General features: G+C 37.2%; 1 protein-coding gene across 4 annotated transcripts in view; it reads left to right on the top strand.

Moving 5' to 3' along the window:
* The first annotated feature begins 1,314 nt into the window (after positions 1–1,314).
* Positions 1,315–26,544, top strand: part of ATP13A4 (ATPase 13A4) — a 143,699-nt gene continuing 118,469 nt past the window's right edge. Inside the window, exons 1-2 of one of the 4 annotated variants that reach the window (XM_077117894.1) lie at positions 1,315–1,424; positions 1,634–1,783. In XM_077117894.1, the coding sequence (XP_076974009.1) occupies positions 1,721–1,783 (63 nt within the window). In that variant the 5' untranslated portion in view covers positions 1,315–1,424; positions 1,634–1,720. Of the gene's footprint in view, positions 1,425–1,448; positions 1,784–8,018; positions 8,093–26,544 lie in introns of those variants that run through there. The other 3 variants (XM_077117896.1, XM_077117897.1, XM_077117899.1) reach the window with 3 other exon arrangements.

The following is a 26,544-nucleotide window of genomic DNA, read 5'->3' as shown; positions in this document are numbered from 1 at the left end:
TTTTCCAAAATGGTTCCCTCCTAAAGGACTCCAGTAAGCAACCCCACCTTGGATCGGTGGAGACACGGAAGCCACCTAATCAAAAGTTACCACCCACAATTAGGTGGGGTACATTTCCATGGAAACAATAAAAAAGATCCTACCCAGCAATACTGAGTGAAGTTTAAAGGACATGGCTTTTCCTCTGCATCTCAGGACTTATCTAGTCCAGGGGCCCATCTGGAGGTTGCAGGTTTCTGGAAAGTTACTCTAGTGCATGAAACCCTTGTAGAATCTTATATAATGCTCTAGTTATTCTTTAGGAATTGCAGGAATGGTTTTGTTTGAGGTTTGGCAAGCTATGATAGGTCGCAATGTCTAACTGAAGCTTGCATAAGAGCAACCTCCAGAGTAGCCTCTCGACTCTATTTGAACTCTCTCAGCCACTGATACCTTATTTGTTATACTTCTTTCTCCCCTTTTGGTCAGGATGGCCTTGTTGAGGTATAACTTTTTATTGAGACATAACTCAGATAAAAATTATTCTTTACTGAGTACATACTATTTTCCCAGGCACTATTCTTCACAAAACAATGTTAGGAGGTAGGTTCTATTATCATTCTCTTTATTTTATATTTGAGAAAATAGGAGCTTAAGGAGTTTACATAATTTGTTATAAAAAAGCAGCATAACTATTACCTAGAAAATTCCGTTCTGAATTGAAGCCACTCTCCAGATTCAGAGCATATGCCCTTAACCACTAGGTTATATGGCCTGCTATTAAACTGGATATTTAGTTTTAATAATACCAAGAGCACTTGATAAGTACGGTACAACGTGCTTTCACAAATCTGTCATTCAGTTCCCTCATTGGTCCTGTTGAATGGCTAACAGATGAGAAGGGTTTGGCTCCTATAGGCTAAATGATCGCACAGTGATGTCAGGGTAGATAGGCAACTGGAACTCAAGATTTTTCCAGAGCCAGTGTAGATTCCATACTGAGCCATCTGACAGTTATCTTGGATTTCTGTCCCAAACTGTCATAACAATAATAAACCACCTTGTATACTGCTTGTATATTTGAATCCCTGTCATCAGCCTGGGGATATCAAATGTGACTTGACTTGATTTATATATGTATTACCGATGCTCAAACAGCTTATTGAATGAATGTATCTATTCTCATAAATAAACCGAATGAGGGGACTATTTAAAATTTACAGATTGGGGTTTTCATTAACCAACTACAGTCTGCAGCTTTGTTACCCCTTCTCACTTCTGTCCCTGCCATTCTCCAGCTCCGGAGAATAAAGCAGTGACCTGGGAGTTCCTGTCCCAGCTCCCTGCTCCTCAGAAGGGCTGTGCCAACTCAGTATTGTCCTGTTGGATTTGCAGTCAGAAGTCTTATGCTGCCAGGCACTGGGCGGTCAATGAGTGCTTTCCCTGTAAGTTGGGCACAAAAAGATCGGCATGGGAGCTGCCTCCTTTTGGACAGCTGCTCTAAAGGAATGCGGTCAGCAAGGAGCAGGCTGAAATTCCTCTTAGTTGAGGGTGACTCGTGGGAGGAGTTCAGTTTGCTAAGCCTTGTCATTTGCTGAGGGAAGGTGTGTGCTTAAGAAGGAGTTTTTACCTGGAGGATCATTAACTCTTTCAGCTAGCTGGGGAACGCCAGTAGCTCGGCAAGTTCGTCTTGGAAGCGTCTGCTCAGAAAGTCTGGGAGGAGGAGTGGAGTAAATTTTTCATGGGGGACCACTTCGAGAAGGGCCAGCGTGCTTTGCTCAATGAAGGAGAAGAAAATGAGATGGTAAGATTCTAGCCACACTCCCCTTTTCCCATTCCTCAGCCCCCGACATCCACTCACACACACACACACACAGACACACACACACACACTGTCACACACACTTACACACTCATACACGCACACACTTCTCTGCAGTTTGACTCTGGTGTTATGTGAGAAAAGATAAAGACCAAGAAAGCTCTCTGTCCCGTAACTGTAACATCTGACAGCAGAATTTGTTACAATGAAAATATTGTATCCATTTTTATCAAGAATGTTCTCATTTTAAATAAAACAGAAAGGGAGAGAAGCACACGGTCATGCTGTGATTAGTTTTTGAGCTTTACCAGTATAGTGAGTTCTGTTCAAAAGCTCCAGCAATTCCAGCAAATCCCTAATGTGAGGAACAGTGCATTCCCTGATAGGGGGAAGCGGAGAGTCAAAAATGAAGTAAGAGTGCAGCTGAGTCTCTGACCTTCTTCTCTTCTCACATATCTGTGTTCACAAAGACTGTTGGGCAGGGAAAACATATAAAATATTAACAATTATCAGTCTGCACACATTTCTGCTTACTTCTACAGTTTCGCTTGTGCCTGCCTCGTTATAGAGATTGGTTGCAGAAAACTTTCTGTAGTTCACTGTCTCCTTCATTTTAGATGTGTTCCCATCTGGGGAACTGTAAGAAAATCAAAGATGACTCTTATGCGCTTTGCTGAATTTAAAGTTGTATTTTTCAATTGCAATGTAATCAAGAGAGAGTTCGACATGTGTACTTCAGTTTAATAAGGTCTTTCTGGTAATTGTGGAAGCATAGTCTTTTACGCCAGTAATGATGTAATTAAAATGTTAAAATGCGATGCTCTCATTCTATAATAGCATTTTATCTTCCTGGAATTAATATATAAATAACAACCCCCAAAGATATTTACTAAAAATGTTTTCTTGGTTAATTGCCTAGGACCTATTTTATTATTTGTTCTGAAACTGGTCTTTCAGTCTAATCTGCTTACCTGTTCCTATAGCAACAACATTTTTTGGACCTTCAGGAGTGGATCTATTGTGCTGTCAAAACTGAAAAATTTACAAGGAAATAAGAAGTACTTCAATTCAAGTGGTTTTCTTAACCGTCTCCTAACTTCTTTCAGCCCCAACAGCCAGATCAGAAATTTCCTTCAGGCCCTACTGAAATGTCATCAGAAATGACCACATGTTGGGTGTCATTCCCACTTCTCCAAAGCATTTTCTTGCAGGAGTGAATATTCCATGAATCTGCTTATTAAGAAGAAAGTGTTAGCCTCATCTCAAGCCCTCTTCACCAGAAGTCGGGGTCTCCTTTCTCTGTTATGCTTTTCTCCCCCTCCTTCATAGCCTCAGATGGACACACACACATGCTTTTCCTCGACACTCATTTCTGCTCTTTGACAATCTGTCTTCTGAGAGTTGTTGAGTCATCTGCTTTCTAGTAGACAGTGTTATAGTTCTAGGAAAGAAAATTATGACACCTCCCCTAGCCTACACCTTCAAATGAAGCAACTTTATTCATGGTTCATTTTCCAAACAGCACCACTGATGTGTGCATCTCGGTGTCAGCCTAGTTTTCCGTGCAGCTGAGAGCACGGTTTGGGGAGAGCCTTGGTATGGAAGGGGACACTGTGTTTCCTGGGGGGGAGTCATTTGACGGGTAGCCCTAGAGGGGCTGCAGGAATTAGTATTCATTCTCGAGTTCCCCAGCCCTTTCTGCCGGGAGAGACTTGGTCATCTGCCCGCTGCTGTCTGACACTATGTCCCTTTTTTCCCCCAGACTTCAACCCTTGCCCAGAATAACGAACTTCAAAAATTATCAAGGCATCTTAAATGTATTCCACACATTTTTGTAGTGATTTTTAGTTTTCAAAATTTTTTCTTGGTCACTAACTAATTCAGTTTTTGTAATAACCCTGTGAGGTAGAAGCTGTGTTTCCACTTTCAAGACAAGGAAACTGAGGAAGAGAGAATTTGCTTGTTAACGCTTGTGCCAGCCAATATGTCCAGGGACCGAGTCGCCACATGCATTAGTTTAAACTGATAACTCTTTCAGTAGCTGAACTGTTGACAGCCAATTGATGTTTAAGCCATTGATACACTTTCCAGTTCTTCCTCAGGTCATTGTTCTATTAACAGAACACATTTCCTCCCTTAATAGAACAAAGCTAAGGAGAACTTCTGACCTTAGTTTCCCAGAATCAAAACTGTTATATATGCTTTGTATTTCTTGAATAAGTCCGTCTCCTCTGGTGCTAATGCTAATTCCTTTGGAAAACCAAGACTCTTCAGAAACAAGTCACTCCAAAGTGTTTCTGTTTTTTTTGTTTTAAAATATACACTGAGTTTCAACCTTTGCAGACATGTCTTCTCATGATAGAAACAGCTCTAAATCTCAAGATAAAACAATATGCTAGGGTTTTGCCTTGATGTCAGATAAAGAAGAACAGGAATATTCTGAGGCCTGAAGATGTCTGGGATGAGCTTTAGTTCTAGACTAAAAGAAATGGGAACTAAAGAGCCGTTCTAGGTGAACTGCAAGTAATATCCTTACATGCAAAACGAGACAGGAGTCAAGGGAAGAAAGGACTTGTGGAAAGGACAAGGGAGAAGAGGGGAGGAAGTGACCTCCAAAGAAGGCTCACCAGAGGAAGAATTCACACTGGAGAGGCCTCAAAAAAAAAGTCTTATAGATTCAGGCAGCAGCCCTGAGATGGAACCAAAATCTCTGCTCTGACTAACCGTGGGCTAGCCGCTTGTTCATTAGCCTCAGTTTTCACATCTTTAAAATAGGAGTGGTCCTCCTTACCCTGTCTTTCTCACAGGGGTCTTATGAGGATGAACTAAGATAATTTATATGGATGTGTTTTGAGAAGTAGGAAGTTCTGAGGAGAGGAGGCTGTTATTGAAACGAAAGTAGGAGGAGTTAGAAATTCAGCAATTTACCTATTGAATGGATACAAAACCACAAAAATAGGTCCTCTCTTCTCATTAAATCATGGCAACATGGAATATATGCTTTTTTAGTCATAAACAGTAGGGACTATTTATGAATGATGATATGATGTATAAGGAAACATATACCTGACTTGTAGTGCTTACCTTGGGAAATCTCCTGCCTGTCTCCGGAATCAGTTTCCCTATTTGTATAGTGAGAGCGGAGCTCAAGATCCTTTGTAAGGGAACTTGTTTCTCAAAAGGCCTTTGAAACACTGAGACCTTATTTCCTTAGCCTGTGACTGAGCAAAAATATCAGGGTTTAATTGATTCAAACATTGCTTGCCATTATTTTTTTTTTGCACTGCAATGAAATAATAATCCTTTGGAAGAAGTGCTTTGTTCTGGCTGGAGTTGTTTTAAAAGTAATATCCCCCGAGTTTTTTTTCTTTCCTGGGTTTTAGCAAATAGGAACAACACTGACAGAGATGTCCCTGAGGGTTTTCTTTTTTTGAAATTATAAAAGTATATATCTCATTGTAAAAATATAAACAATATATAAAGGGCTAAAGAAGGAAGTAAATATGATCCATGAGTTCACTAGCTAGAAATGATTCATATTATCATTTTAGGGCCCCTTTTTTCAAACTTAAAAAAAATGCATACATAAAATTCAACACTTTCTAGTTATTTTACTGCCTTTAAATATTATCAGTGTTCTTGAGATTATGTTCCTTTCTTGTATCTGCATTATGAAAATGCTATGTAATGGTGTATGGCCCTTCCAACTTTGCATTCAGTGATATCATGTTAGTAACTTGAAGCAAAGTATGCTGGGAGTATTAAAACCATGGAAATCAGTAAATCCTACAATAAGACTTGTCCCCTGCCCCACCTGCAGATACAGTATTAAATATTTGCCAGCATATCACTCACTAGACATATTATATGCTCATGGCGTCTTTTTTTTTTCTGTACATATCCAAACACACAAAAATACATATTGTATTAGGCTATTATCCATTTTGTTTACACCATGCCTTATGGGAAAATAAAATAAGTCACAATCTAGTCTTAAAAATGCATAAATATATTCACAAATATACATTTTTAACAACAAATGGAGTCATTCCGTATATTTATTTTATGCTGGTCTTTTCATTACACCCGAGAATGTATTACACATCTAGTTTCCTTTCAATAATTATAGCTCTGTATAACCATTTTTATCATTAAATTTTATTTGGGTGAACTATACTGTATTAAGAAAAATCTCCCATGTTGTACATTTATTTTATTTCTATTTTTTTTGGACTGTGACATAGAACTTTGTACATATATTTTTACATATTTGTCTGACTATTTACTTAAAATGAGTGCTAGAAATGGCACTGCTGCACCAAAGAAGATACATTTTAATTTCAGTTGACATAGAATACCAAGTCGCTCTCCAAAAGGATTGTACCAATTTATACTCTGACCACCAGGCCTTATGAGAATACTGTTTTCTCTTCTACGCTTGTCAATGTTGAACATTATCAGTCTTTTTAACATTGGCTCATCTGAAATGCAAAAATGATATTTTATTGCTGTTTATTTTGCATTTCCTTGATTTGAAGTTGAACATGTCTCTATATGTTTATTGGGCATTTGTATTTTTTTAGCAAGAATCTTTTAGTTTTATCATTATGTTATAGGAATTAGTTGACTAAATAACTAAAATCTGGATGACCTTTTATCTGGTGAATGTGGAAAAGCAAGAGAACAAAATTTTTGAACTTCTTTATTATTTCTGAGAACTCAGTAAGTAGTTAGTGCAGCAACAGGCACATGACCTGGCAGTGGGGCTGTGTGTGGTTTTTGCTACATCAGGAATCCTATCAGAACTTCAGCATGAGCGAGGGACATCTGTCCTTACCAATTATTTGGCTCATTTTGCTAGCTGATGTTCGTCTTTTCTTCTCTAGCACCCAGGAGCAAAAGCCTTTTCCCTCACCTCAATAGCCACTTATTTATTATGCTTCATGAGCACCTCCGTGGTGTTGCCAATGCTAATCAGAGAACCCACAGATCTCATAGTGGAGGAATTGTGTTCAGATTGAGCGTTTTGTCATTTGAAATGTTCAGGAAGCTGGGCCACTGGCCAAGTTTAATGGCTTTAGTCTCAATTCATTGCTGCAGAACTCCCATGAAGTCAACTTGTCTTTGATATAAACTCTGGAGAAGTGAAATTTAATTGCTTCTTGAGGACAGAGACCCTGATTAATTCACCTTCCCATGCTCCCCTCCTTTCTCTTTTCTACTATCCCCAGAATTTAGCACAGTGCCTGGCGCAAGCAATCCGAGCATATTTGATCAGTACAATTGCAAGCTCCATTAACTTGCAATTTTGCATTCTGAGCAGAACAGGGAGGTAGCAGCACTCAAAAGGAGAAACAGTTTGAGTAATTTAAAGAGAAACCTAGAAAACTACATGTTATTATGATCAGTCAATAGCCTGTGAATTTATCAATTGGCTCTCCCTTCCCCCAAGCATAAGCATGGCTTACTCTTCAAAGTTAATTAGCCATACTACATTATTTTTCTAAGACATACATTATTCTATCCTTTCATCCATTTGTGGATGAACTTAACAAATATTCACCAAACCCTTACCCTGTGTCAGGAGCTGGACTAACCAAAAGAGATTTTAAGTGACTAGCAAACAGCTTCTGTTTTCAGGGAACTCAGTTAAATAGGCTGGGTCAACTACATAACAAAATGGAAAAGAACTGCTCCCTGTTCAACAATATTAAGAATTTTAGGATGCTGGTAACAATGAGCCTGTGTGACTGTACTGGGTGCCTCCCCATGAAGCTGGCCCTGTAAGTGAGGGAATCTTTGGTACAAACGAAGTGGCAGTGTGATCTGATAGAGTCATTGTAGGAATTACACATATGGAGATCAGAAGCCCATAAGGAGAAGCAATCCAGTCAAAAAACAAACTTTCAAGGGAAGGATGACATTTAATTTCCTTGGAAGAGTAGGTGAGGACAAGATTATGAGGGACTTTATAATAAAACAGCCTACTGAGTATATATTTTATCCTTTCTAGTGATTCTCAAACATCGGTCCGTGAAATAACTGTCCTGGAATCAAGTGGGGGAGTATATAAAATAGATCCCTATTTAGACCTATTGAATTGGAATCTTTGATGGTGCACCTGGAATTGGTCAGCATGGTTTTGATGCCATTTTGGCAGACACAATGGGGAAGCCATAAGAAGATTTTAAACATGAAATTATTTGCTTTTTCAAAGGATGTTGTACCACCGGGTGAGGAAAGATGGTCAGAGGAAGAGAGACCAGTAAGGAGGTGTTTGAACTAGACCAGGTGAGAGAATAATAACTAAACTATAGTCTTGTCAGAGAGGATGCTGAGTAGAGAATAGATTTGAGAGATATTTAGAAGTTAGAGTTCATCAGACGTGGTAATCCATAAACTGTGGGGTGAGAGGAGAGAGGTGATCAGGATGAGGACTTATTAAGAGTATATCTACGGTTCCCAGCTTATCCAGTGGGGGAAGATAATGACACCATTTAATTACCAAAGGGAAAAGTAGGAATAAGTTGGAAGTGGAGATGATAAAAGTAACAAAGAGGAAATTGAGGTATAGGGAAGTTAAGTAGCATGCCCAGCTTTATTTGTCTAAGTAAATGGCTGGCTATGGCTTAAATCGCTGCCTTAACCATAGTCGTCTACTGCCTCATAGTTTTATTAAATTTTGTGTGTGGTAGTTAAGATGCAGTTGAAGTAAACACCATATAAGGAGGCTGGAGACCAACATTGATGGTTCTACCATCAATTATTTTTATTGCCTTTAAGCAAGCCATGGTTATCTCTCTTTGACTTTGTCTCACAAGGTGAAAAACTACTGGTTCTTTCCAATATGCAAATAAATTATAATTTTTTAAAATGTTTAAATAGTTGGATAAATTTTCTGTGAAACACCTTCAGAAATCTAATGATTAACTCATATTTTTCAAAGTGCTATGAGATGTTTTAGTCAAGAAAAGGAAAATATATCTGAAATCATTTCACTAATGAGAACAGGAAATTTAAGACATTGCTGTGTGAATTACTCACGAGTAAAGAAATAAAGAGAAAATATCATTAAATGCTCAACCAATACTAACCCCTAAATCATAGCCTGCAGGGTCCCCAGGCCCAAGAAGACATACAGCATAAGGACTTGACCTTAAAAGCAGTTGGTAATATGGTGATATGTCCAGAAGATTAGGGATTCTTTGCTGGGTATTAGTTTCAAGTTTTTGTGGCTGTTCAAGGCTTCCTGAAGACTAACCAGAGTGGGATCACTTACCTACATGGCCTACAGCTATTTCTGGATGCCCATCATACAAACCTTGGTAAGTTGCCTGAAACCACAACCTGCATAGAGTTGAAAGGCAGCTCAGAACACAGCCTCCTCAACTCCCTTCAGCCTAAGGCTACTCTTATGGACAATGAGCACAGCTTTGTCCTAGATTCCCCCTCTGAAAAAGAACAGACAGGAGACCTGATGTCCTATGTGCTTTCCACAGAAATATGTCCCCCAGGCCAGGAAACTCTGATTTCAGTAGTTGCACACCTGGGGTCCTGGCCAAGACCAAAAACAACTTAGCATTTTTGGAATCTATTAGATTCTTAAGGGAACCATGGTTGAAAATTATGAAACTCTGAATCAGTACTAAAAGATTATATTGCCGAAGATCAATATTTTGAAGCCAGTTCCCAAACAGAAGTACCCAACAATTAAGATTGGATAAAGATCCAAAAACCTAAATATAAGTAGTTCTACTTTTTTTTTTTTTAATGGAACAACAGTACCCACTTACCTACAGTTTTGCTCTCCTTCAACTTGAAAACACTAACCAGAGTAAGGATCTTTTGGTTTGGAGGTCAAGCCACCCTGTGTAGGTTTTTTCTTTAGCCAATTCCAAGAGACAATATTCCAGTTTCCATTTTCTTTGGCCATCCAAGCATGGTCTGGTTGATCTTCCCAGAATATATTATATGCTTTCTTGAGAGCATGTCTTCACCCTGATGTCTGATCATCAGAGTTCTTGCCTATCCATCAAACCCTTCTCAAATCTACCTACTTCATTAAGCCATCAAGGAAGCACTAGATGACAATCACTTTATCTGGATTAGGCTTGAATCCCATTTATAGTGATTTTCATTTATATAGGACACCATAAATACTAATATTCATTATTATCACTATTAGTTTTAGCATACTGAGATATATGTGAAATACAACATTGTCATTTTCATTCCTTCTTGCAGCTGCTCAGTAATCCATTGTATGTAAACACCACTGTTCCCCCTTCCATTCCTCAGTCATTGTACCCCTATGCCATTTCCATCCATTATGAATTATGAACATTGCTGCCATAAAAACCAGTGTGCAAATGTTCATTCCTGTCCCCAGTCTCAGTTCCTCCAGGTATATACCCAGCAATGGGATTGCAGGATCATATGGTAACCTCACCTCTAGCCTCCTGTGAAACCACCACACTGCCCTCCAAGAGACCTCTCAGCTTCCCTATCAACAGTGAATAGGTACATCTCTTTCTCCACATTTCTCTAGCACCTGTTTCTCTCCATTCATTTTTAAATAACTTTATTTACACAATTTATGCAAGCAATCTTTGCAGAAGAAAAGGAAATGTCTTTATATAGATTATGGTGAAGAAGGCATGTCTATTTACTTAGGTTGGATTGTATAATGTTTTTCTAGTTTATTTAGGTGGAAGCTTAGATTATTGACTTGAGGCCTTTGATTTTGCAAATATAAGCATTTAGTAGTACAATTTTCCTACTAAGCATTGCTTTAGTTGTATTTTACAGATTTTGGTATGTTGCATTTTAAATTTCATTCAGTTCAAATAATTTCCCTTGTGACCTCCTTTTGAGCCCTGATGAATTAAAAGTGTGTTCAATTTTCAAATCTTTGAATGTTTCTGTTGTTAATTTATTGTTCAATTCCATTGTGGTCAGCAAATATATTTTATATGATTTCAATTATTTTGCAGTTTGTTGAGGTTTGTTTTATGGTCTAGTATATGATCTATTCTGAGGATTGTTCCCTGTGTATTTGAGAAGAATGTTTATTGTGTCATTGTTGGTTGGAGGGTTCTGTGAAAGTAGAGTAGAAGAAATGCTTGAAGAGTTGATGGCCAAAAATTTTCCAAAATTTATGAAATCATGAAAGATATCAAACCATACATCCAAAAACTCTGAGATTCCTAAGCAAGATAAATACTGCTAAAAAACACATACAAACACACACACACAACTGGGCATATCATCATCAAACTTCTTAAAATGAAGATAAAGGAGAAAGCTATAAACAGATTGTTTGGTTTATAGCTTTGTGTCTTCTATTTCCTTGTTTATCTTCTATATAGCTGTCCTATCTATTATTGAAAGTGGGGCATTGAAGTGTCCAACTATATTCTTGAATTGTTTATTTCTCTTTTCATTTCTGTCGGCTTTTGCTTCATGTATTTCTGTGCTCTGTTATTAAATGCATATATCTTCACAATAATTACATCTTATTTATGACTTGACCTTAGTATCATCATAAAATTTCTCTTTACCTCAAGTAACATTCTTTGATTTAAAGTTTGTTTTGTTCGATATTAGTATAGCCATTACAACTTTCATGTAGTTTCCATTTTTATATTTCTTTTTCTATTATTTTACTTTCAATCTATTTGTGTCTTGGAATCTAAAATATGTCTCCTATAAACAAAATATAGCTAGAACAGATTTTTTAAATATAGTTTGACAATCTCTGAATTCTGACTGGATTGTTTGATCCATTCACATTTAAATGCTATTATTGATATGGTTGGTTTTATGCCTGTCATTTAACTTTTTATTTTCTATATATCTCATGTCTCCTTTTTCCTCTATTCCTCCTTTATATTGCTTTCTCTTGTATTCAGGGAATATTTTAATGCAGTATTTTAATTGTTTGCTAGTTTTCTAACTACATCATTTTTTTTTTAGTGGTTGCTCTAGGGTTTACCATATACACCTTAACCTATCTGAACCAGCTTCAGATTTTTGCAAGCTTAATTCCAGTGATATATAGAAATATTACTCCCATATAGCTCTAGTGCTTCCCCCTTTATGTGATATAATTTTTATACATAGTACATCTATTAATGTATCAAACTCAATAACACACTGATAAAATTTTACCTTTACCATCTGTTATTTCCTTGGCTGATACAGCTTTTCTCCCAGTCATCTCCTTTGTGCTGTTATTGGCAAATAAATTGCACATATATGACTTTTCTTTGTATATCTTTTTGAAAATAATTTTTTTGCTTAGTGCTTGCCTAGGGTTTCCAATATACATCTTTACGTTATTGCAGTCTATCTTCTAAGAATACAACCCCACTTCACGTATGTTGAATGAACCGCACAGTGGTATTCTTCCAGTTCTTCCCTCCTACTGTTTTTATGTAGTTGCTAATCTTTTACATGTTTATATTTATGTCTTTATCTCTATAGATGAAATACCCCCACAGTAGAGTAATACCATATTTGTATTAGGAGTCAGTTATCATTTAAAGCCATTAAAATAATTAAAAAGTTATTTACATTTACCTTAATTTTTGCCATTTCTGTTGTTCTTCATTTTTTTAAACAGATCCATATTTTTCTCTGTAGCATATTCCTTCTGCATGAAGAAATTCCTTTTTTTTTTATCATGTGGGTCTATAGGCAATGAATTCTCCCCTATTTTGTTTGTCTGAGCTAGTCTTCATTTTGCCTGTATTTTTTGAAAGGTAGCTTCTCTGACTATAGAATTCTAAGTCAACAGGTTGTTTACTTTCATTACCTTAAGATGCCCCTCCATTATCTTTTGGCTTGCATCATTTCTGCAGAGATGCCTTATTCTTTTCCTTCACATGTAAAATTTCTTTTTTTTTTTTTTAAATCCATCTTCAGGATTTTCTCCTTTATCTTCATTTTAAGAAGTTTGACGATGATATGCCCAGTTGTGTGTGTGTGTGTGTGTTTGTGTGTGCATTTTGCCAGTATTTATCTTGCTTAGGAATCTCGGAGTTCTTGGATTTATGGTTTGATATCTTTCATGATTTCATAAATTTTGGAAAATTTTTGGCCATCAACTCTTCAAGCATTTCTTCTACTCTATTGTCTCTTCTTTTCTGGGACTTCAATTACATATATGTTATATCATTTAATATTATCTCACTCAAAGATCTTATTATTCTATTTCTTCTCCTGCTGTTTTTTTTTGCATGCAACAGTCTAAATAATATTCATGGACTATGTTTCAATTCTCTTAGTCTTTTGTCAGTTTCTCCTTGATGGAAGGAATTGTCCATCTGTGAAATAGTGTGTTTTACTTCTAGCATTTCCATTTGACCATTTTATTTCTTTTAATCTTGATCTTTCTGACAAGATTTCCCTTCTGTTTAGGTGTATTATCTTCCTTTTGCACTAGATCCTTAATTTTATTAATTATAGCTATATCTGTGGTCTCTATTTCAACATTGGGGTCATCTTTGGTTTTGTTCTTTTGATTATTTTCCCTCTTGACACTTTCTCTTTTGTTTTTTTTGTGGGGGGAGGGTCATAATTTTTTATTGAATGTGGGGCATTGCGTGTAATTCATAGTACACTGATGTAAATAGCAATAATGCCTGCAAATGGGCACACCTCTTCTGTTAGGACTTTATAGTGAGCCAATCTAGACAGGAATTGAGTTGGGTTTGGGTTATGTTGCCTCTATCACTACCCGTCAGTGCACCACTGTCCTCAAATTTTCTAGCTGTAGTTACTGTTATCATGTGCTTAGTGTGGAAACTGAGGTGTTGCAGGGTTTTAGTCAGTATTCCTGCTCCCCTTCAATTTTCATTCAGCCATGCATCCTTGCAACACGGTGACCTCTTTCATGGTCATGTGCCTCTCACGGTGGTAGACTTCTCAGCTTACTACTCAGAGCTAGTAGTGATTGATTGCAGTGAGGGTAGAGGTGGTTATCTGATGCCCTTGTCCAGATTTAGTCTTAGTCAGTCCCTTTGTAACTGGGCTTCAGGGAGTGGAGCTTTGTCAGTGTTCCTATTCATTCTTCCTGTGGCAGCCAACTCTGCCTATGTCTGTAATTAGTTTTAGGTGAGAGTTAGCTGCCTTTTCCCTAGAAGTCACTTGGGCTTAATTTTAGTGCAGAATCCTGGCTCCAGCATGGTTTTCTGTCTTTCCTCAAGTGGTAGAAAATTTTTGCTTCTATTCTTCTACCAGCATCAATAGAATTTTGCTTATGTCTTGAGAGAAGTTTTCCTGTCCAGAAGTAATTCACCTTTGTCAATTACTGCTCCTATACTAGCAGTTAAGAGTAAGAGACAAGAGTTCACGGAAGTGAGAGATAATTTGAGCTTGTCTTCCTGCAGCTAGAAGTTACCTCCTTTACACATGTGCCACCAAGGGGAACTCTGGCATCTTCTCTTGATGAACCAGTCTTCTTTATGAGCATTAATTAAAGCTTATGGAAAAGAGTATATATACATACATAAAAGCAATAAATTTCAACGTATACCCCAACAATTAACTGTAGAACAGATCCCAGAGTTTGGTATGGGTTACAATTCCATGATTCTAGATTTTTATTTCTAGCTGCTCTAAGGTACTGGAGGCCCAAAGAAACATCAGCATAATGATTCAGCACTCAGACACTCATCTGTTAAACCCATCCTTCTCTGTATAACTCCACCATCACCTTTGATCTTTCTCCCACTCTTTAGAGGTATTTAGGCTATGCCCTTTCTAGTTTTTTCATGTTGGAAGGGGCTGTCAATAACATGGGATAGGGGAATGGAACTAGTTAATGTTCTAGAAAGGCTGGCCCCTCTGCATTTCAGGACTTATCTGGTCCAGGGACCCATCTGGAGGTTGTAGGTTTTAGAAGGTTACCCTAGTGCATGGAACCTTCATAGAATCTTATATAATGCCTTAGGTATTTTTTAGGATTGGCAGGAATGGTTTTGGTGAGTTATAATACATAGCAATGTCTATATATCAGTTAGGATTTTTTGGGTTGCAATGTACTGAAAACCCAATTCAAAGTACTCTTATGCAAAACAAAGTTATTTTGTTGGCTCACTAAATGAAAAACTCTAGGCATAGTTCTAGCTTTAGGCACAGATTGATCCAAGGACAAAATGGCGCCATTAGTATGGGTTTCTCCCCATGTATCGGGTATACCTTCCATCACACTGGATTTATTCTCAGATTTGACCTGGGGCCCTCTGATAACTCTAGGATCACATATTCCTAGGTGCCACTTCAGTGGAGAAAAAAAATAGTCTCAGCAAAAATCTTATTTATTCTCCCTGGCTCTGATGGATCATTTCCTTGCTTAAAATTCATTAGTGTGGCCATATGACTGCTCTTAGTATAGTGAACACTGCATGAAGCTCATCAGTTGGAAGTGATGAAGAGAGTGATTTGCCAGAAGAAAGCTGGGGTATTGAATACTGCTACCTGGAAAATGATAAATGGGGATTGGGAGGTATAAACAAAAAAATAAAAAAATATGAACAGACTAACATAAATTTCTAATATGATAGTCAACAAATAATAGTTCAACTGGACTGAACAGATAATATTTAAATGGTACAGGTTCCCAAGGGTGATTTTATTTGCCAGAGAAAACATCAAATATAGAGATTTCCTGCTACTATTTTAGGTATCTGTAAGCAGGTAGCAAAAGGATTTTATATATATATATATATATATATATATATATATATATATATTTATTAATTAAAAAAATTAACAACAAACAAAACATTAAGATATCATTCCATTCTACATATACAATCAGTAATTCTTAATATCATCACATAGTTGCATATTCATCATTTCTTAGAACATTTGCATCAATTTAGAAAAAGTAATAAAAAGACAACAGAAAAAGAAATAAAATGATAACAGAGAAAAAAAAGATTATACATACCATACCCCTTACCCCTCCCTTTCATTTACCACTAGCATTTCAAACTAAATTTATTTTAACATTTGTTCCCCCTATTATTTATTTTTATTCCATATGTTCTACTCTTCTTCTGTTGATATAGTAGATAAAAGGAGGATCAGACACAAGGTTTTCACATTCACAGAGTCTCATTGTGAAAGCTATATCATTGTTCAATCATCATCAAGAAACATGGCTACTGGAACACAGCTCTACATTTTCAGGCAGTTTCCTCCAGCCTCTCCACTACATCTTGAACAACAAGGTGATATCTACTTAATGCATAAGAATAACCTCCAGGATAACCTCTCGACTCTGTTTGGAATCTCTCAGCCATTGACGCTTAGTCTCATTTCACTCTTCCCCGTTTGGTTGAGAAGGTTCTCTCAATCCCTTGATGTTAATTCTCAGCTCATTCTAGGGTTTTTCTTAGTCCCTTGATGCTGAGTCTCAGCTCATTCCAGGATCTCTGTCCCGCATTGCTAGGAAGATCCACACCCCTGGGAGTCATGTCCCACGCAGAGAGGGAAAGGGTGGTGAGAATGCTTGTCGTTTTGGCTGGAGAGAGAGGCCACATCTGAGCAACAAAAGAGGCTCTCTTGGGGGTGACTCTTAGGCCTAAATTTTAAGTAGACTTGACCTATCCTTTGTGGGGTTAAGTTTCATATGAACAAACCCCAAGACTGGGGGCTCAGCCTATAGCTTTGGTTGTCCACACTGCTTGTGAGAATATCAAGAATTCAACTTGGGGAAGTTGAATTTCTTCCCGCTCTCACTATTCCCCGAAGGCACATGCAAATACTTTTTCACTCACTGATCAAATCACTCTGGGATTCATCGGGGCATCACTCTGGACAAACCAACAAAATCTCATATCCTACCTGAGATTCCGAGTACTTATGACATTCAGTCAAACTGTCTACATAAGTTATATTAGGAAATGCTCTAGTCAAAATATAAATTTTGTAACAAATAAACATTTTTTGTTTTAGTCTCACATATAAGGTGACATTTTAAAATATTAATTACCATCTATTTTCAGCACCCTGCAATAATGACATTCCTTTGTCCTTCCTCATGCAAAAACATTTTTAAAATTTGTACATTGTGCATTTCACTATTATTATACACTCTAGGCATTCCTAGGTTATACCATCTCAATCTTTAACATCTATTTTTCTTTCTGATTTCATTTATGTCCCCAGCCCTCCTCCCTCTATCATTCTCACATGCAGCTTCATTCAGTGTTTTAACATAATTATATTACAGTTAGGTAGTATTGTGCTGTCCATTTCTGAGTTTTTGTATCCAGTCCTGTTGCACAGTCTGTATCCCTTCAGCTCCAATTACCCAATATCTTACCCTATTTCTATCTCCTGATGGTCTCTGTTACCAGCGACATATTCCAAGTTTATTCACTAATGCCAGTTCATATCAGTGAGACCATACAGAATTTGTCCTTTAGTTTTTGGCTAGTCTCACTCAGCATAATGTTCTCAAGGTCCATCCATGTTGTTACATACTTCATAAGTTTATTCTGTCTTAAAGCTGCATAATATTCCATCGTATGTATATACCACAGTTTGTTTAACCACTCATCTGTTGATGGACACTTTGACTGTTTCCATCTCTTTGCAATTGTAAATAATGCTGCTATAAACATTGTTGTGCAAGTGTCCGTTTGTGTCTTTGCCCTTAAGTCCTTTGAGTAGATACCTAGCAGTGGTATTGCTGGGTCATATGGCAATTCTATATTCAGCTTTTTGAGGAACCGCCAAACTGCCTTCCACAGCAGTTGCACCATTTGACATTCCCACCAATAGTGAATAAGTGTGCCTCTTTCTCCACATCCTCTCCAGCACTTCTCATTTTCTGTTTTGTTGATAATGGCCATTCTGGTGGGTGTGAGATGATATCTCATTGTGGTTTTGATTTGCATTTCTCTAATGGCCAGGGACGTTGAGCATCTCTTCATGTGCCTTTTGGCCATTTGTATTTCCCCTTCTGAGAAGTGTCTGTTCAAGTCTTTTTCCCATTTTGTAATTGGATTGGCTGTCTTTTTGTTGTTGAGTTGAACAATCTCTTTATAAATTCTGGATACTAGACCTTTAGCTGATATGTCATTTCCAAATATTATCTCCCATTGTGTAGGCTGTCTTTTTACTTTCTTGATGAAGTTCTTTGATGCACAAAAGTGTTTAATTTTGAGGATCTCCCATTTATTTATTTATTTCTTCAGTGATCTTGCTTTAGGTGTAAGGTCTGTAAACCCACCTCCAATTATAAGATTTGTAAGATACCTCCGTACATTTTCCTTTAACTGTTTTATGGTCTTATACCTAATGTTTAGATCTTTGATCCATTTTGAGTTAACTTTTGTATAGGGTGTGAGATATGTATCCTCTTTCATTCTTTTGCATGTGGATGTCCAGTTCTCTAGGCACCATTTATTGAAGAGACTGTTCTGTCCCAGGTGAGTTGGCTTGACTGCCTTATCAAAGATCAAATGTCCATAGATGAGAGGGTCTGTATCTGAGCACTCTATTTGATTCCATTGATCAGTCTATCTATCTTTATGCCAGTACCATGCTGTTTTGACCACTGTGGCTTCATAATATGCCTTAAAGTCAGGCAGCGCGAGACCTCCAGCTTCGTTTTTTTTCCTCAAGATACTTTTAGCAATTCGGGGCACCCTGCCCTTCCAGATAAATTTGCTTATTGGTTTTTCTATTTCTGAAAAATAAGTTGTTGGGATTTTGATTGGTATTGCATTGAATCTGTAAATCAATTTAGGTAGAATTGACATCTTAGCTATATTTAGTCTTAAAATCCATGAACATGGTATGCCCTTCCATCTATTTACGTCTTCTGTGATTTCTTTTAACAGTTTCTTGTAGTTTTCTTTGTATAGGTCTTTTGTCTCTTTAGTTAAATTTATTCCTAAGTGTTTTATTCTTTTAGTTGCAATTGTAAATGGAATTCATTTCTTGATTTCCCCCTCATCTTGTTCATTGTTAGTGTATAGAAACACTACAGATTTTTGAATGTTGATCCTGTAACCTGCCACTTTGTGGTACTCATTTATTAGCTCTAGTAGTTTTGCTGTGGATTTTTCAGGGTTTTCAACATATAGTATCATATCATCTGCAAACAGTGAGAGTTTTAATCTTCCTTTCCAATTTTGATGCCTTGTATTTCTTTTTCTTGTCTAATTGCTCTGGCTAGAACCTCCCACACGATGTTGAATAACAGTGGTGATAGTGGACATCCTTGTCTTGTTCCTGATCTTAGGGGGAAAGTTTTCAGTTTTTCCTCATTGAGGATGATATTAGCTGTGGGTTTTTCATATATTCCCTTTATAATTTTAAGGAAGTTCCCTTGTATTCCTATCCTTTGAAGTGTTCTCAACAGGAAAGGATGTTGAATTTTGTCAAATGCCTTCTCTGTATCAATTGAGATGATCATGTGATTTTTCTACTTTGATTTGCTGATATGGTGTATTACAGTAATTGATTTTCTAATGTTAAACCATCCTTGCATGCCTGGGATGAATCCTACTTGGTCATGATGTATAATTCTTTTAATGTGTTGCTGGATTCGATTTGCTAGAATTTTGTTGAGGATTTTTGCGTCTATATTCATTAGAGAGATTAGTCTGTAGTTTTCTTTTTTTTTAATATCTTTGCCTGGTTTTGGTATGAGGATGATGTTGGCTTCATAGAATGAATTAGGTAGCTTTCCCTCCACTTTGATTTTTTTGAAGAGTTTGAGCAGGGTTGGTACTAATTCTTTCTGGATTGTTTGGTAGAATTCACATGTGAAGCCATCTGGTCCTGGATTTTTCTTTTTGGGAAGCTTTTGAATGACTGATTCAATTTCTTTACTTATGATTGGTTTGTTGAGGTCATCTATTTCTTCTTGAGTCAAAGTTGGTTGTTCATGCTTTCTAGGAACTTGTCCATTTCATCTACATTGTTGTATTTATTAGCATAAAGTTGTTCATAGTATCCTGTTATTACCTCCTTTATTTCTGTGAGGTCAGTGGTTATGTCTGCTCTTTGATTTCTGATCTTATTTATTTGTGTCCTCTCTCTTCTTTTTGTTAATCTTGCTAAGAGCCCATCAATCTTATTGATTTTCTCATAGAACCAACATCTGGTTTTACTGATTTTCTCAGTTGCTTTCATGTTCTCAATTTCATTTATTTCTGCTCTAATTTTTGTTATTTCTTTCCTTTTGCTTGCTTTGAGGTTAGTTTGCTGTTCTTTCTCCAGTTCTTCCAAGTGGACAGTTAATTCCCAAATTTTTGCCCTTTCTTCTTTTTTGATATAGGCATTTAAGGCAATAAATTTCCCTCTTAGCACTGCCTTTGCTGCATTCCATAAGTTATGATATGTTGTGTTTTCATTTTCATTCACCTCGAGATATTTACTGATTTCTCTTGTAATTTCTTCCTTGACCCACTGGTTGTTTAAGAGAATGTTGCTGAACCTCCACGTATTTGTGAATTTTCTGGCACTCTGCCTATTATTGATTTCCAACTTCATTCCTTTATGATCTGAGAAAGTGTTTTGTATGATTTCAATCTTTTTAAATTTGTTGAGACTTGCTTTGTGACCCAGCATATGGTCTATCTTTGAGAATCATCCATGAGCACTTGAGAAAAAGGTGTATCCTGCTGTTGTGGGGTGTAATGTCCTATAAATGTCTGTTAAGTCTATCTCATTTATAGTAATATTCAAATTCTCTGTTTCTTTATTGATCCTGTGTCTAGATGTTCTGTCCATTGATGAGAGTGGTGAATTGAAGTCTCCAACTATTATGGTAGATGTGTCTATTTCCCTTTTCAGTGTTTGCAGTGTATTCCTCACGTATTTTGGGGCATTCTGGTTCGGTGCATAAATATTTATGATTGTTATGTCTTCTTGTTGAATTGTTCCTTTTATTAGTAGATAGTGTCCTTCTTTGTCTCTTTTAACTGTTTTACATTTGAAGTCCAATTTGTTGGATATTAGTATAGCTACTCTTGCTCTTTTCTGGTTGTTATTTGCATGGAATATCTTTTCCCAACCTTTCACTTTCAACCTATGTTTATTTTGGGGTCTAAGATGTGTTTCCTGTAGACAGCATATAGAAGGATCCTGTTTTTTAATCCATTCTGCCAGTCTATGTCTTTTGATTGGGGAGTTCAATCAATTAACATTTAGTGTTATTACTGTATGGGTAGTACTTTCTTCTACCATTTTGCCTTCTGTATTTATATGTCATATCTAATTTCTTTCTTTCTACACTCTTCTCCACACCTCTCTCTTCTGTCTCTTCGTATCTGTCTCTAGTGCTCCCTTTAGTATTTCTTGCAGAGCTGGTCTCTTGGTCACAAATTCTCTCAGTGACTTCTTGTCTGAAAATGTTTTAATTTCTCCCTCATTTTTGAAGGACAATTTTGCTGGGTATAGAATTCTTGGTTGGCAGTTTTTCTCTTTTAGTAATTTAAATATATCATCCCACTGTCTTCTTGCCTCCATGATTTCTGCTGAGAAATCTACACATAGTCTTATTGGGTTTCCCTTGTTTGTGATGGATTGCTTTTCTCTTGCTGCTTTCAAGATCCTCTCTTTCTCTTTGACCTCTGACATTCTGACTGATAAGTGTCTTCGAGAACGTCTATTTGGATCTATTCTCTTTGGGGTGTGCTGCACTTCTTGGATCTGTAATTTTAGGTCTTTCATAAGAGTTGGGAAATTTTCAGTGATAATTTCTTCCATTAGTTTTTCTCCTCCTTTTCCCTTCTCTTTTCCTTCTGGGACACCCACAACACATATATTTGTGCGCTTCATATTATCATTCAATTCCCCGAGTCCCTGCTCATATTTTTCCATTTTTTTCCCTGTAGTTTCTGTTTCTTGTTGGATTTCAGATGTTCCATCCTCCAGTTCACTAATTCTAACCTCTGTCTCTTGAAATCTCCCCTTGTAGGTTTCCATTGTCTTTTTCATCTCTTCTACTGTACCTTTCCTTCTCATAAGTTCTGTGATTTGTTTTTTCAGACTTTCCATTTCTTCCTTTTGTTCATTCCTTGCCTTCTTCATATCCTCCCTCAATTCATTGATTTGGTTTTTGATGAGGTGTTCCATGTCTGTTCGTATATTTTGAATTAATTGTTTCAGCTCCTGTATCTCATTTGAACTATTGGTTTGTTTCAATTATGGCCCTTTGACTGGGCCATATCTTCAATTTTCCTGGTGTGATTTGTTATTTTTTGCTGGGATCTAGACATTTAATTACCTTAATTAATTTATTCTGGAGATTGCTTTCACTTCTCTTACCTAGGGTTTTCTTGCTACATGTGTTTGTTGTCTATCTGTTCTTTGACCTTCAGTTCAGCTTTTTCTGGGCCTCTAGCTTAGGTTTTGTTTAACAGAGGATAATTTTTCAGTTCTTGCTTTCTTGTTTCTTGTCCTGCTTGTAAGGTGCCTTTTCCCTCCCCACCCTTAGGAGGGTATACATAGGTATTACAGACTCCAGCCGGGTTTTCCCAGACTAAACCGGCCTCCTATCAGGGGGAAGGAGTCCCCTGCATCAGTTTTCCCTGAGGGTGAGACCCAGCAGGTTACAAGACTTTCCTGTGAAGTCTCTGGGCTCTGTTTTTCCTATCCTGCCCAATATAAGATGTGTCTCCTTCAACTTTGGAAGGCTCTCCCTGCTGGGGGTGTGGTGGAGACAGAGAAGAGGTTGTAGGCTGGTTTTAATGGCTTCAAATTGCCAAGCCCTGGGATCTGAATTCCTTGAGAGAGGGATTCCACCTGAATTGGGCTTTACCCCTCCCCTGGGGAAGGCACAGGTGGGAGACAGCCCTGAAAGCAGTCCGTTTCTGCCTATGCCTGGGGCAGTTGCAGCCCGAGTAGTCCCGCTGCTGAATCCAGAGGCAGCCAAGCCTCCGTAGAAACAGCCACAAAAACCTCCGTTTCATCCCCTTTCCTCTTTTCAATACACTTCCTGGGAAGTTTTCAATACACTTCCTGGGAGCAGAGATTGTGACTAACACTCATCTCCTTACCAACAGCTCACTTGCTATGAAGGGATGTGGTTTTGATACTCAGAAATCTCATGTTTGTCATTCAGCATTCCAGCGATCTACATAATAGGGAGCAGGGAAGCTTTTCTTTATTTAAAGTCTTTTCCAGCAAAGGGCATAATGCACAAGTAAGCAATCAGTTTTAACCCAAGCACATCCATATTGCAGGGAAGAATGGGATTCTAGCAACAGACTGGGGACTCTCATATTTCATTTCAGAAAAAAAAAATGCCTATGTAATTCCCCCTGCTGTTTCTACTCCAGAAGGAATTTTAAAAACCCAGAATTCTTAGTATTTTCATAACAAATTTTATCTACTGGTCACAACCATAGTATTTGTTCTTTAATAAAGGAGCAATTATGGGAGTTTTCAACTTTTTTGGTAGATAAACTCAATCAAAAGTTCTGAACTGAACTTTTTCAAAGGTCTCAATGCAGGAAAAAAAATTACTTTGAGCTTCAAAACTTTGAAATAATTGCCTACAGAGTGTCCCTGTATAAATTAATAGCCAATTGAAAATGGCAAAGGAATATGCAAATAAAATGTGGAATATTTCATTTCTTGAGGGAACTATGATTTTCTATTTAATTTTTAATGGCATATTCATCACCAATTCACTGCTATATCCCCAGGGCATAGAACAATACCTGGTATATGACAAGTACAGGAGATATATATATATATATATATTCTGAATAAATAATGAATGATGGATGAATGTAGCTGGTTACAGCAGCATTCCAAAATCTGATGAAATAGCCTAGCAAATTCAAAGGTAAATAAGGACTAAAATTTGGAGAAACAGGTGATTGGTTTACTATACTCCAATTCACCTTTTCCATAGAATTTTAATATCTCAGCTACTTCAAAGTTTATCTTACCTTCTCTTACCCTTTATTTCTCCAGTCACAAGTCCTTTTCATAAATGCTCTCAGAGAAAGAAACTTACCATAAGGTAAACCATTTCCATGTAAGATATAGCTGAATATTTAAACTTCTTCCCAGGTCTTCCAGAGAAAATGGCAGAGTAGGGAGCTCCAGTATATGCTCTTTCTCCATAATCAGCTAGAGGACATGCAGGAACTCTGAAACAACTGTTCTAGGGCCACCAGAAGCCATGGGCTCACTATAAAGCAACCAGGGAAGAGCTGAACAAAGAGATAAGAAACTGTGGTAAAGAACTGAGAGTGGCTTACTCCATGGAAGCTGTCAGCCCCACCCCCAATTCTTGAGGTGGGCTGCGTTGGGGTCCAATCCCTGACCAGCTGCTGCACATGTACAGACACAAGAAACTCTTCTTCCTCAAAAATGAGAAAGAAGGAGTATGGCCGAGCACTGATCATGGCCTTTAATCAGTGAATTCCAGTTGCTAGGTCCAGCTCTGAGCTGCTGTTTTAACCGACCCCAACAAGGACTACTGAGGCCATGGTTTCCACTCAGCCCCCAACAGGGGTAGAGCCAGTGGAAGTTTAATGAAACAGTATCTCTTTAGGGCTGTGGGGAACAGATTGCTGAAAGACATCATCTGCTGGGAAGGACAGAAAAGCACAGCTACAGGGAGCAGACAAAAAATGCTTTTTGATGTCTTTTCCCACCCCACCCCAGCTGTCTCTGTAGCTGGTTTGTGCCCCCTTCGTGAGTCCCTGGCCCTGTTTTGGCTGGTAAATACTGATTTGAGAAAGTCCTATCTGGGGTGACCTTCCTCATAGAATCTACCCTTCTGACAAAAGCAGCTAGAGACAACAAAAAAAGTGTAAAGAAAATGATGGAGGCAAAACAAAACCAAACAGAACAGATCAAGGTTCCCAGAGGAAGAACAGAGAAAAGAAATCTTTATCCTGGGTTTGAAACAATTGCACAAATGGTACAATCTTAAAATTTTACCCTATATCCAGGGAAAGAATCAGATGAAGAAGAGCTGGAAAAAATCTGATCAATTAAACACAGGCAATTCTAAGGGTCTAGATTAAATTGAACAAGGTATCAAAGAAGAGTCTTAACGAAAAGCCAATCAACAAAAACCCTAGACAGGAAGAATAAACTGCCCTTCAGAGTAAAATCATTAATATAATCAGATGCTTAGACATCAGCAAAAAATTACAAGCCATACTAAGAAGTAGGCACAGTCAAAGGAGCAAATTAAAACTTTGGGGGAGAAATGGAATTTGGAACAACTAATCAAAGATGTTCACATAAATCTAAATCAATTTAAAGAGATGAAGGAAAATGTAGCTAAAGAGATAAAAGACATTGAGAAGACCCTGAGTGAGTATAAAGAAAAATTTGAAAGCATGATAAGAACCATAACAGAAATTATGAGGATAAAAGTTACAATAGAAGAGATTAAAAATACACTAGAGTCATATAACAGCAGACTTAAACAGGTAGAAGAAAGAATCAGCAAACTAGAAGATAGGACAATTGAAATCTTACAGACAAAGGACAGATGGAAAAAAGAATGAGAAAAATTGATCGGGATCCCAGGGATTTGAATGACAACACAAAGCACACATACATACAGCTCATGGGTATAAAAGATGGAGAATGAAGGGAAAAGGGGCAGAAAGAATATTTGAGGAAATAATGGCCAAGTATTTCCCAATTCTTATAAAAGACATAAATTTATATGCCCAAGAAGAGTAGTATACTCCAAACAGAAAAATTTCTAAAAGATGTACTCCAAAATACATATTAATCAGAGTGCCAAATGACAAAATAGGAAATACTGACAGCAACAAGAGAAAAGTGATTTGTCATCTACAAGGGAATCTCAGTAAGATCAAATGCCAATTGTTCATCAGAAACCATAGAGGTGAGAAGGCAGTGGTATGATATATTTAAAATACTGAAAGAGAAAAACTGACAACCAAGAATTCTTTATCCAGAAAAACTGCCCTTCAAAAATTAGGGAGATTTTCAAATATTTGCAGATAAACAGAAACTGAGAGATTCATTAACAAGAGACTTGCCCTACAAGAAATACTAAAGAGAGTTCTGCAGGTTGCCAGGAAAAGACAGGAGAGAGAGGCTTGGAGTAGAATGCAGATATGCAGATTATCAGTAAGGGAAACAAAAGGGTAAAAAGGAAGGACAAAAATAAAATATGACATACAAAAACTAAAAGATGAAATGGTTGAAGTACTGCCTTTACAGTAATAACATTGAGTGTAAATATATTAAACTCCCAAGTCAAATGACAAAGCTTGGCAGAATGGATTAAAAAGTGTCCTGTCAGTATGTTGTCTACAAGAGATTCTCTTTACACCTAAAAACACAAATAGATTGAAAGTGAAAATTTGGAAAAGGGTATTCCATGCAAACAGTCATCTAAAAAGAGCTGGGGTGGATATACTAATATCAAACAAAATAGACTTTAAGTCAAAAGTTTTAGAAAAGACCAAGAAGGTCACTATATATTACTAAAGGGGGTCATCCACTAAGAAGAAATAACAATCATGAATATTTATGTACCTAACAGGGTGCACCAATATATATGATGCAAATACGGCAAAACTGAAGGGAGAACTACACATTTCTACATATTAGAAGAAATATTCTACAAAAATCTACATATTGTTGGAGAATTCAATAGACTACTCTCATTGATAAACAGAATACCTGCATCAATAAGAAAATAGAGAACTTGGATAATATGATAAATGAACTTGACCTAACAAACATATAGACCATTG

Source organism: Tamandua tetradactyla, chromosome 10, assembly GCF_023851605.1.
Source record: "Tamandua tetradactyla isolate mTamTet1 chromosome 10, mTamTet1.pri, whole genome shotgun sequence".
In the NCBI taxonomy this organism is placed as follows: Eukaryota; Metazoa; Chordata; class Mammalia; order Pilosa; family Myrmecophagidae; genus Tamandua; species Tamandua tetradactyla.
Note: the sequence above shows the minus strand (reverse complement) of the source record. Positions and strands in the feature narration are given on the sequence as shown.